The 12,631-nt window shown below is 43.4% G+C and overlaps 1 protein-coding gene across 2 annotated transcripts; it reads right to left on the minus strand.

Moving 5' to 3' along the window:
- Positions 1 to 2,320: 2,320 nt before the first annotated feature.
- LOC128770156 (semaphorin-4E-like) lies at positions 2,321 to 6,554 on the minus strand. Of its 2 annotated transcripts, XM_053884477.1 has the most exons (14): positions 6,318 to 6,552; positions 6,099 to 6,244; positions 5,917 to 5,979; positions 5,737 to 5,835; positions 5,117 to 5,216; positions 4,960 to 5,049; positions 4,737 to 4,888; positions 4,462 to 4,640; positions 4,254 to 4,392; positions 3,906 to 4,125; positions 3,656 to 3,771; positions 3,424 to 3,581; positions 3,289 to 3,341; positions 2,321 to 3,036 (listed from the first exon to the last, which is right to left on the minus strand). In XM_053884477.1, exons 1-14 carry the CDS (start codon positions 6,406 to 6,408, stop codon positions 2,534 to 2,536), a joined length of 2,109 nt encoding a protein of 702 aa, XP_053740452.1. In that variant the 5' UTR covers positions 6,409 to 6,552; the 3' UTR covers positions 2,321 to 2,533. The 2 variants fall into 2 exon arrangements, with proteins under 2 accessions (XP_053740452.1, XP_053740453.1); XM_053884478.1 differs by lacking the exon at positions 4,960 to 5,049 and having other exon boundaries at positions 6,318 to 6,554.
- Between the last annotated feature and the right edge of the window lie 6,077 nt (positions 6,555 to 12,631).

The following is a 12,631-nucleotide window of genomic DNA, read 5'->3' on the forward strand; positions in this document are numbered from 1 at the left end:
ACAGGAGTCTAATACATGGGCAGACTTCTGGGTCAGCAGCTGCACCTGACCTAGATTTAGCAGTAGGCCGGTCAAGCGACAAAAAACTATCAGAGATCTTGACCCTTGTTTACACTAAAGTTCTCCACGTGGACTCTGTGCTCGTCTGATTGGTCCTCAGCCGTTGACGCCAATGCTGGTCACTAGCTCCCTCGTAACCATGGCAACAATCACAAGACACGCTCCACTCCTTCGGACAGAGGTGGCTCTTATCGGGATCAGCTCCATCCAGCTCCATCCGGGCCTGACCTTGGACCCGTCAACAAGTTTCATGTCTGCTCAGGCCTCCAGTGTCTGCTTCACTCCCGCCATTGTAGTCCATCTCTGACTTCTCTCTTTCTCACGCACACGCAACCACTCTCTCCTCACTCAGCATTGCTCCGTCTGTGAATGCCTTTTAACAACAACAATTTCACAATATTAATATTGAATGATAAATGAAGTTTTGAAGCTTCGAACCTCTTTCGGCACGATTGTCAGGAAAGCCTCAGTGAGAAAAGGCCCTTTCTTTACGCTCGCTAAACCGCATGGACGCGCGTCACAGGGCATTGGAAGGGTCAATTTTCAACCTAAAAAATTGACATTGTCAGTTTACAATTTACATGAAACACGTCTTCTGATGATGTGTGCGGAAAGTCGTTGAGATGGACCTCATGAAAGCGACGGTCATCTTCCTCAGTGGCCTCAGCAGCGCAGTGAAGGTGATTCGTCCAACGCATGCCATGTGACAGGAAGCTGACTGTCCGCCGCGGGCTGACTTTTGACTTTACTTTGGCGGAGTTCATGGGAGCCAGTACACAGCCGCGGTGAGGCTTTGCTGACAGTCGGTGCCGAGAAAGGTTGGAAGCGTCGAATCTTCAGTGTCGGTGACATCTGGTGGACAACAGAAGCCACAGCAATCCTTTGGTTGTGAGGCCTCCATTTTGTCCACTTGAGACACGTTGACGTGTAAATGGCAAATAAATGCCAAGGTTTCTGAACTAATTTAATCACAGAACAAGCTAATCAGCTATTCTACAGGAAAGGGAACTTTATTCCGTGTTGCACAAAGTTTAAAATTAAAGTGATGCGGTCCTTCGGGCCGCCGCCTCTGGAGGATTGTGGGGGAAATGGTTTTGTTTTGGGCTTGTCTGTGCATCCTTCAATATCACAAGGCCAGATAAGAGACATTATTACAAACCTGCTTCTCAATTATTAACTTAATTTCTGCAGAATAATAATTTTAATGCTTCATTAGATCAAAAGAACATCAACTGTGCACTTCTGACACATATAAATAAACAGTGACGCGGGCTGTCGGCTTCTCCTTTCAGGGGTCACCACAGCGGATCATCTCCTTCCATCTGACCCTGTCCTCTGTTTCCTCTTCTCTCAAACCTACAAGCCTCATATCCTCCTTCACCACCTCCATAAATCTCCTCTTTGACCTTCCTCTCCACCTTCTGCCTGGCAGTTCCAACCTCAACATCTTCCTACCAATGTAGTGGCTCTCTCTCCTCTGTACATGTCCAAACCATCTCCATCTAGCCTCTCTGACTTGTCTCCTAAACCCCTGACATCTGCTGTCCCTGTCATATACTGCTTCCTGATCCTATCCATCCTGCTCACTCCCAGAGAGAACCTATGTGACAGGTCTCTCCCAGATAGACAGATTCAGATGCCACGGCCCTCATCCATCATCAAAACAGACCTCTGTGTGCAATTACAATTGCAATTGTGATCTTGCAAATTACTTTCATGGTGTGATGGCACAGGTTTACATGGTATGAAAAGCGTTCACAACTTCATATGATCACTTTTTTTAACTAGAGCACCATCTTACATTTCATGGGAATTTAGCAATGCACTGACCACTATTGGCATTGTATTTGGAATTGTGTCTGCGACTTCTTTATATACAACAACTTTGTGACTAAAGGACACAGAACCATTGCGCACGGATCAGCTCACTGTCCAAGACAGGCTTGGATCAAATACACCCTGAAAGTCCTACTGGTGGGCGGAACTTGTGATCCTTGCCAGTGGAAGTTGAAAACAAACTCTGTTTTCTGACTGAGTCAATGGAGTAAATACGGTGACATCACCCGCCCCCTACGCTCTTGGCTCTCTCGAGATTTAGATGGCAGCATCGGCGATGACGTCAGAGCCGAACTCCGCGAGCCTGAACAGCCTGACTTCCCATAGTGCATAGCGCAAGCTCTCGCCAATCGGTGCTGCGTCTGCCTGACTGTGCCTGAACGCGCCCAAGATAAAACCAAGATATAATGAATCGTTCAACAAAATGTATTTTTAATGTGGAATTATTTATTTCAGTCAGTTAAAGCAACATAATGAACACACAGTGTAAGCATGACAGAAGATTTTTTTTATCTCTACACCTCAATAATGTTCCCAAGAGTAGTTGTATCTCAAAAAATAAGTATAAGACAAATATTAAAGGTTAGTAAATCAAAAATGAATACAGGTCTTGGAGACGTTGGTTCACCTCGAAGAATTAGACTTCAGTGGACATGTCATTTTCTTCATTTTCTGGCTGATCCTTGCTGTTTGAGCATAGTGGAAATTCCTGATCTACATCTGATCCCGGTCTGCAGCAGATACGAGGAAGGCGTAAGTGACCTTTGTAGAAGTTCCAGATTAGGATCCCAAAGAAAGCCCAGATGGCCAGCACCAACCCAATCTGCTGAGCAAGGACAGGGGAATTGAACGGCTCAACCTGAGCTTCTCTGGTTTCTTCCTCCATGGTAACATTGTACTGGGCAATTACAGTTATGTATTCATCCTCTCTGGACCTCCCCACAGAGAGGCAGCGGTAGAGACCAGCGTCAGACTTTGAGACATTCAGGATGAGCAGTCCATCTTCTAGCTCCAGACGATGAGGTGAAGACACCAGTGGAGAATGATCTTTCTCCCACCTGATTGTAGCCAGCTTTGATTCTGAAGAGCAGAGAAGCTTCAGATACCCAGGAGCAGCGAGGGATTTCTTCTCAGTTTGGACTTCCAGGAATGGGAAGAAGGACAATAATGTGAGTCAAAATGACAGGCAAAATGCATTGTGGCATGACATTTTCAAGGTCAATGTACAAGTTATTGTTAACCAAAATTTCTGATATATATCTCCAAGATCAAGAGACCTCCACATACAGATTGAGCCCCTGAAGGAAGCCACTCAACTCACCAAGTTTGGAAGATAACATTGTGCCAAACAATTTTTTTCTTTGGACATTTGTGCAGGACTGTGTTTCTCACCAGTTTTGTGACACAGAGAGGTGTTGCCTTCTTTAACACTCTGGAGCAGTCGTCTGAAAAAAAAAATCGAAAGTGGTGCGCATTGATGTGATCCACCTTGAGCTCAGTGCCTCACATTTTGGACCAGAGTCTCACCTGGTTTCAGCAGACAGAGAAGTGCATCGGCCAGCAGCTTGGTCCCAGCCACAGTAAGGGTCTCTGGCAAGAACACAGTCCACGCAAGACAAAGATCTTCCACAGGAGGACGCTGACACCTGCACGACTCCAGAGTCTGAGCCTGCGTAGATCTGACGCTGCACAGCAGAGAGAAACTCACATTTCAGGGTTGTAAATGAAAGAGAAGCTCAACAGTCAGTGGAGTCATTACCCTGACGCTGGAGAACTTGAGAATCTTGATCGGCTCCGGGGTCTTAAAGACTTGAACTTCTTGGATGATGAACATCTCTCCATCGTAGTTGACTGCTTTAAGGATGGTTCCTTTCTCTGTCATGTGAGGATACAAAGGTTTCAACCACTGTGGTCTTTTAGATTGGACCAAGACACATTACCACTTCCTGAGAGATGTTGGATGATAGTTTAGATTTTTTTGTTATGAAGAGACAAACACATATACACACTTGTGCCGATGAACATCACATGATGGCTGTCACCATCTGTCGTCTGAACCTGGTCGACGATGATGCGTGTGAATTCCCCTCTCTGTGTCACCAGTGATGCTTTCCCTCCTACTGGCTGGATGTCTTCCATGATGAGATTCTTCTTCATAAGCTCAAGGGTCTCAGGTGGGAGGAGCAAACTCTGATTGATGCCAGCCTTCCGTGCCGCATTATCGATGCACTGAAAGAGAAATGAACAGAACAAGGTTGCAGAATCAAAGGAGAAGCTGGAACTTCAACATACAATTTTGCTGAGCACAGCATGATATAGACTCATAGTATTGATCAATTTCATCACGACGCACTCACAGAGCCTGGTCGAGGCACTGGCAATGAGTCATTGTATGGTTGCCATTTAATGCCGACTCTGGTCATAAATTGTCCCTCTGAAAACTCTCTGCTGATGTCAGTCACACTGTAGACACACACTGCTGAGCCTGGTGATGACCTGCTGAAGAAAGAGTGTTGAGTGACAGTTGAGGAGAAACAGATTCTTCCTCAGGTGAAATATACGCACGTCTGTGATGTGAAGACAGCAAAGAACAGACATGACTTCCAGTCTTGTTGGGGGTCACACCAGCGATAGCTGTCCTGGATTATATAAGGCCGTTTGGAGTCTAGAACTGGACATTGTAGTCTGGCCTTAATAAAGGACGTCCATCTTTGAAGCAAAGGACGCTGACCTCCAAGGTCTCCCTGCAACAGCATCATGGGCGAAACAAACGTTACATTCATGCAAACATTAAAAACACAAGATGATAACATTGACACCATAAAAGCATCTGTTCCCACCTTGCAGACTCGAGCCACGCGGCTAACAAGCGTGGGATTGTTGGTTTGATACTCCACAGCTTTCTCACTGAAGAACAGGTAGATCTTGTCATCATCTCCAGTGTCACTGTTTTCACTCTCAGGCATCATCTCCATGGCCACAAATTTGGGATCTGGACACAGTGAATGTGATGAGGATTTGAGAGCTGATGTTTACTACACCTGACTCTGAAGCTTTGTTTACCAGAGAAAGTGTCTTTGTTATCAAATGTCCACACAAAGTTTGGAGGACTTCGTGAGAAGACAGATTCAGTGGCTGAGTACACATCGTCTCCTTGAAAGGAAATACAACTTCAGACAAAACACTGATCATCAACATGAATATTTTAAATCCTCCTCACCGATCATGAGTGAGGCAGAGCTCTCAGAAGGATCAGATGGACACATGTATGTTCCTCTTTCTTCTTTCCCCTCAAGAGTCAACTTCCCATCCACGTATGACTGCAAAGGCATCGATGGAGAAGTTAAGTATCATGATGTAGCCACACCATCATCTTAATATCAGAGGTTCTACAGCTGTCGATTTCAAAGCAGGTTCTTTTCAGTCACAGTGTGATTTGGTGCCTTAGTAAAATGTCTTTCTGAACACACAAGTGCCATGTTTCTTCTCAAAAGGATCAAGAATGATGAATCATTTTTAATGTATTTTCCCATGTATTTCCCATATATATATATATATATATATATATATATATATATATATATATATATATATATATATATATATATATATATATATATATATATATATATATATATATATAAAACGGATCACTTTATAATCATGAAATCTCACGTGATCAAAAGTATTAAAACGAAGTTGAAACATCGAAGAGGTGGTCTTGAACATGTCGGTTTTCATGTGTTATTTACTGAAAAATCCCGGAATAATAATAAAAAAATATATATATAATGTGGGGGCCTTGAGTGAAGTCCCGCCACTGTTGGACACAGTTCTCACCATGTGATCACACCGTGGATTAAATGCATTGGTTCCACACACTAACATCCGGTCGTCCTGAGTTTTCAGGAGGGTTTTGATCTGGTTCCTGCAGTCAGTCTGTTGAGTCATGAAACCAAAGCAAAAAACCTCAAACGTTCAGTTCTGCCCACAAATAAGAAAACACACATCACAACTTACAGCTGCATGGATGGTTTTAGCTTCACACTTCAAGACCTGCTGCGGTGTCACGTCCCATTTCACCTGGAACAGTTTCATTAGGTTAAAGTGTTGAGCAGCAAACAGGAAGAGAGAATCACAGAAGCATTAATACAATAAAATCAGTGACACATTTCAGATTATTGCTGCAAAAACATCCTCACTGAGTCGTTTTTCTTGGAGATGTCATTGAGGTGGAGGGCGTACAGCATCCCGCTGGCACCCACCACCAGCAGGTCCAGGTCCTCCCTCAGCAGCATGGTGGAGTAGTCGAACACTCCCTCCTCATGAAACGTGTGAGTATTGTCACCTTGGCAGACAAAAAGAAAGTGACGGAAACATTGGACAAACATTCAGAATGGTGTGTCAAGTGTGTGACTCACTGTCATAAGGCAGGAATCTGCGAGGCTCCAGTGTTGAGGCCAGAGGCAGCAGCAGCAGCAGGAACAAGAAGAAGGGCTGGAGCGGAGTCATCCTTTCTTGCCTGAAGCTGGGAGTCTGAGTGAGATCGCGTCAGGGGAGAACGTCTCCCGCCAACAAATCTGCAAAGGAGAAGAAGGAATCGGTCAAACACTCGGTCAGGATCTGACTCGCGAGGACTGCATGAGGCTGCTCCTCACATGAGCAATGAAGAGCCTCACTTCTCCTCGCCTCTTTATTCATTTCAGACAGTAGGAGTTAATGGGTCACACAATCAGCTCATACAGTCATTGACATCATCCGCGCAGGTGAGAACCCAGAATCCTGGGAGTCAGCGCCATTCAAGGACATTCTCGATTTCATTAAATGTTTCTTGTTTTTCAGCTGCAGCTGACACACGACCAGAATTTTCTTCTGATTCACATGATTTGAGCACAAGCTTAAGGCATTTTGATAACTTCACAATCAGAACCAATAAAAGATCAGAACACATTTAAAACATTTTGAAAATAAATAAGAGCAGTGTCTTATCGGAGGGTAATCAAAAGAATAAAACTGCACAATAACACCATGACATGACAATGATTTTCTTTTAGTCAGTCATTCAGTGCATCCATTAAAACACCTTAAACTAATGTTTCACTCACAAAGTGTGTGCCATTGTCACTTCTGATGATTTGTATCCCAAAAGTTGGAATAATGTGTTTGCATAGCACTTTTGCGACTGTCAAGGCATCTGGCTGTGCTGTGGGAAACAGCTCAACCCATTTGAAAATGCATCAATGATAAATAAACAATATTCAACTCCTGATTTTGACAACTGGATGAAATCCATGTGGATTGAATGAAATGGATGTTTTGGCTCAGGAAGTGCTCCTCTCTTGGGCTTCATTTGCCCCTGTGAGATGTTTTTGATGCAGATTATGCGCTGATTATAAATGTTTTTTGATCATTTAAACATTAGTAACCATGGTTTGTTGTCAGGTCCAGTGAATAAATCATTCACTTGTCTTGCGCTTCTCCTGATCCAAAACCTTTTCTCTGCACTCGAGGCTTGTTTCTGTCTGCTTTTCAGAAGGTCGAAAGGATCCTCCTCTTCATCCCCAGCAGCTTACTGCATCTTTTGCTGTTTTATCTGCTAACATTGTGTTTCCCATTGTGATCACCGTTGCCAAGTCCGCTTATAATAAGCAACTTTATGCTTATTTTTCTGAGAGGTGACTTATAAATATTGGTAGTCGCGGGTTGCAGGATCGGTAAGTTCCCCTGTCGCCCCTCCCGACTCACACACGCACACAGAGAGAGGAGACGGCAGTGTTTTTTTCCCCATGGCAACGAGTAGCAGCCAACCAGAGCTGTTTCAGCGCTGGCTTGAAAGAATGGAAGTTTTTTGATGAATGCAGATTCAGGGAATCCTCAATATCCTTCAAGTGTTACGGCTGAAGTATAATTTGACCACATCTAAAAAAAATGTCTTCTTTTTGCAGCGTAAGCCCTGAGTGACCTCTACACAAGAAACAGACATGAATGGTTTCCACCCCACTTTAGTTTTGAAGTAGTTCAGAATTTACATGTTAAAAAAAGGAAGAGTTCATTAAAGCAACAATTAGGCATTTGTGAACTCAGGGTACATATTTGTGGAGCTTTACTGTGTTCTAATGTACTGTCATATCCCTTTCTATTTCTTATGTTTATTAATGTTGCAGGGTCCACTGTGGACTGTTTTCCAATCTGTCCACAAGGGTGCAAATTGGCATTTTATAATCCCCACGGTTTTACAATCCATCCAAACAGATTGTTAAAAACATGCACACAATACTTTTTTTTTTCTCAAGGCAGAACCTAAGGGCTCAGGAGGAAAAGATGCTTGTTTTGGGCTTGTTTTCAAAGGCCTGGTTGCTTATTTGTCCTGTACTGAGATGGGATTAGCTTTGAGATGGGCCTCACACTTGCAGATTGTTTCACATCATGCTTTTGACAATTGAATTGACTCTAACAATTGTTCAAGCAAATGTCGACGAGCCACTTCTTTTCCAGTGGTTGTTTTGAACCCTCTCTGTTGCCACTGTCCGCAGAGCACATGCACTGAGCTGAAACCATACTGTCCGTAACAGCGTTTGTTGTGTACAGTTTGCGAGCTTCAGTATGAGCGACAAGCTCTGCAGCTTGAGCTGACATGTCGGATGGCAACTTTCCACACTCATGCTTTCTTGCAGAACCATCCACGAAAACAACTCATCCATCTGTCACCGGAAGGTCCTGCATGTCTGGCCTTGGTTTATACACAGTTTCAGATTCGTGTGGTTCTCCGTCTACCTCTGATGGATACAATGTTGTTGGGGTCAATGTGTCCCATCTTTCAATAGAAACATGTGGTTGTGATAAAGACTCTACAGGTGTCGTGCTGGAGACAAAAACACCATTTTTGTTTGAGACAGAGTGTGAAACTTTCAATGTGGAGGGAGGAGGCGACGGCTAGTGCTGCTGCAGCTTGTACACAATAGGGTGTTGTTTTTGCCACTGAGTCTAGTGGTTGTGAGTGGAGTGGGGGTCGAATGCTGCTCAACATTTAGTCACTGCTACTGAGAAAATAAAAACCTTGTGCCAGTCTGCTGAATGTCAGTTTCTGTCCTCTATAGGTCAAAGTAAACAAAGCATGCTGTCAGGATGTACTGGAATGCACCAGAATGTGTTGCTGAGATCAATAACGGGGAAAAACTTTGAGTTTGTGTCTCAGGTATTTATCACAGTGCTTGGATTCGGGACATTTGGTGCTCTTGGTTGGACTGCAGCACTTACTGCTGTAAGATCTTGAACTAATGTCCATTATACAGATAGTGCTGCCGTTTATTTTTATTTTTATTTTTTTTCAAGGAAATTGGGGTGTTATACGTTGATTCTGGAGTATTTATTGATGAGAAAAAAACAGTGCTGAAAAAAAGCCTTCAAATTAAATAGTATGTTTCTTCTTATGATGTGTATAAAAAATAAAGTTTTCTCTCCAAGACTGAATCAATATTTTTTAAATGATGAATAAACGCAGAATGACAGATTCAAAGTTGACACTGGAAATGTTTTGAAATTCACAAACATACCCAAACATTTACTTTGCAGGAGAACTATGTACATACAGGGAACAATCCACAGAGGCACGGAAGATACAAAAGATGAATATTTAGACTTCAAGTTAAAACTTTAGCTATTAATCGAAATAAAATGTTTAAAATACAGTTTACATTTACTTTAGAATATTAACACAGAGTTTAGTGTTTACATTGTTAACACATTATCATGCATTGTAGAACCAGGTAATGCAAAGCAATGTTGAGCAAATATCCACTCACTCAATTTTATGATGGAATAAAAAGTCAACTGCTCTAATACCAGTTTAGTTGACAGGATGTGATCACAAGGATGTAGAAATATGTGCGTATGTGAGTTAACGCTGAAAGTATTGAATTCTGATGCCAATTATGTTGAATCTCAGCAGTGTTCGGACAGAGGTGGCTCTTATCGGGATCAGCTCCATCCAGCTCCATCCGGGCCTGACCTTGGACCCGTCAACAAGTTACATGTCTGCTCAGGCCTCCAGTGTCTGCTTCACTCCCGCCATTGTAGTCCATCTCCGACTTCTCTCTTTCTCACGCACACGCAACCACTCTCTCCTCACTCAGCATTGCGCCGTCTGTGAATGCCTTTTTTATTAGTAGCACAAGCAATTCCAACAATATTAATATTGAATGATAAATGCACAATTCCCAGTAATGTGCAGGTTGATCACTGTCGTCATTCATTGTCTGCCTGTCTGTGACATAGATATTTAAAAGAACACATCCTGACCAGAGCAGAGGATCCGCTACAGTGGTGGGTGACACGAACACTGACATTGTATCCAACGCTGTGCAAACTTGCATGCAAACATGTTTGCATCCCAGCAGCATGTGTGCCAATGCGAAAGAATATTTTCCAGAGCTGGGCAGCTGGTCACCCTGAAGAGGAGACGACTGAAGCCAACAACAGTGGAAAAGATTATGTTTCTCAATGGAAACCTGTGGCAACAAATAAATTGTCTGCTTCTGTGAATAATCATTCCAAATCAGCCGTCCAACTCCACCAATGACAGACCATCATTTCTGAAGGTTTTCTTATAAATAAAAAACAATAATGAATTAAAACTTCCCAGACATGGTGCAATGTTTCTGAATCCAAACACCATTATCATTGGCATAGCAGTGACCTTCAGTGCACTGTTTTAAATAGAGCTTTTTACAACTGGCTCTCAATATAATTTGCATTTCTTCTTTGCCTTGTCTGGAAGCTATTTTAGAGAATGTGGGATCTGCATATTTGATTGTAATGATTATATCAACATTATTTGGTTTGCATTAAAACAACCCTTGAAGGGCCACACAGACCTTTCTGACCTTTCAGTGCTGTCATGGGGTTGAACCGTTGTTCTTGAGAGGTTGCGATGGTTTCACTTGTCCACCACCGCCACTGAAGTTTTGAAGCTTCGAACCTCTTTCGGCACGATTGTCAGGAAAGCCTCAGTGAGAAAAGGCCCTTTCTTTACGCTCGCTAAACCGCATGGACGCGCGTCACAGGGCATTGGAAGGGTCAATTTTCAACCTAAAAAATTGACATTGTCAGTTTACAATATACATGAAACACGTCTTCTGATGATGCGTGCGGAAAGTCGTTGAGATGGACCTCATGAAAGCGACGGTCATCTTCCTCAGTGGCCTCAGCAGCGCAGTGAAGGTGATTCGTCCAACGCATGCCATGTGACAGGAAGCTGACTGTCCGCCGCGGGCTGACTTTTGACTTTACTTTGGCGGAGTTCATGGGAGCCAGTACACAGCCGCGGTGAGGCTTTGCTGACAGTCGGTGCCGAGAAAGGTTGGAAGCTTCAAATCTTCAGTGTCGGTGACATCTGGTGGACAGAAGCCACAGCAATCCTTTGGTTGTGAGGCCTCCATTTTGTCCACTTGAGACACGTTGACGTGTAAATGGCAAATAAATGCCAAGGTTTCTGTACTAATTTAATCACAGAACAAGCTAATCAGCTATTCTACAGGAAAGGGAACTTTATTCCGTGTTGCACAAAGTTTAAAATTAAAGTGATGCGGTCCTTTGGGCCGCCGCCTCTGGAGGATTGTGGGGGAAATGGTTTTGTTTTGGGCTTGTCTGTGCATCCTTCAATATCACAAGGCCAGATAAGAGACATTATTCCAAACCTGCTTCTCAATTATTAACTTAATTTCTGCAGAATTCAATACATCAAAAGAACATCAACTGTGCACTTCTGACACATATAAATAAACAGTGACGCAGGCTGTCGGGTCACAGGTAGGACACTTAAATGTCTTCTTCTTCTTTTCCTTTCGGCTTCTCCCTTCAGGGGTCACCACAGCGGATCATCTCCTTCCATCTGACCCTGTCCTCTGTTTCCTCTTCTCTCAAACCTACAAGCCTCATATCCTCCTTCACCACCTCCATAAATCTCCTATTTGACCTTCCTCTCCACCTTCTGCCAGGCAGTTCCAACCTCAACATCTTCCTACCAATGCACTGGCTCTCTCTCCTCTGTACATGTCCAAACCATCTCCATCTAGCCTCTCTGACTTGTCTCCTAAACCCCTGACATCTGCTGTCCCTGTCATATACTGCTTCCTGATCCTATCCACCCTGCTCACTCCCAGAGAGAACCTATGTGACAGGTCTCTCCCAGATAGACAGATTCAGATACCACGGCCCTCATCCATCATTTTCTACAGACCTCCTGATCACTGTCAAATGTTTTGTGGTATATACAAACCTCCAAAGATTGTCTCAGACAATATGAAAATAGTGAACAAAACAGACCTCTGTGTGCAACTACAATTGCAATTGTGATCTTGCAAATTACTTTTATCGTGTGATGGCACAGGTTTACATGGTATGAAAAGCGTTCACAACTTCATATGATCACTTTTTTTAACTAGAGCACCATCTTACATTTCATGGGAATTTAGCAATTGCTTTCAATGCACTGACTACTATTGGCATCGTATTTGGCATTGTGTCTGCGACTTCTTTATATACAATAACTTTGTGACTAAGGACACAGAACCATTGCGCACGGATCAGCTCACTGTCCAAGACAGGCTTGGATCAAATACACCCTGAAAGTCCAACTGGTGGGCGGAACTTGTGATCCTTGTCAGTGGAAGTTGAAAACAAACTCCGTCTTGGTGAGTCAATGGATTAAATACGGTGACATCACCCGCCCCCTACG

Source organism: Synchiropus splendidus, chromosome 13, assembly GCF_027744825.2.
Source record: "Synchiropus splendidus isolate RoL2022-P1 chromosome 13, RoL_Sspl_1.0, whole genome shotgun sequence".
NCBI lineage: Eukaryota > Metazoa > Chordata > Actinopteri > Syngnathiformes > Callionymidae > Synchiropus > Synchiropus splendidus.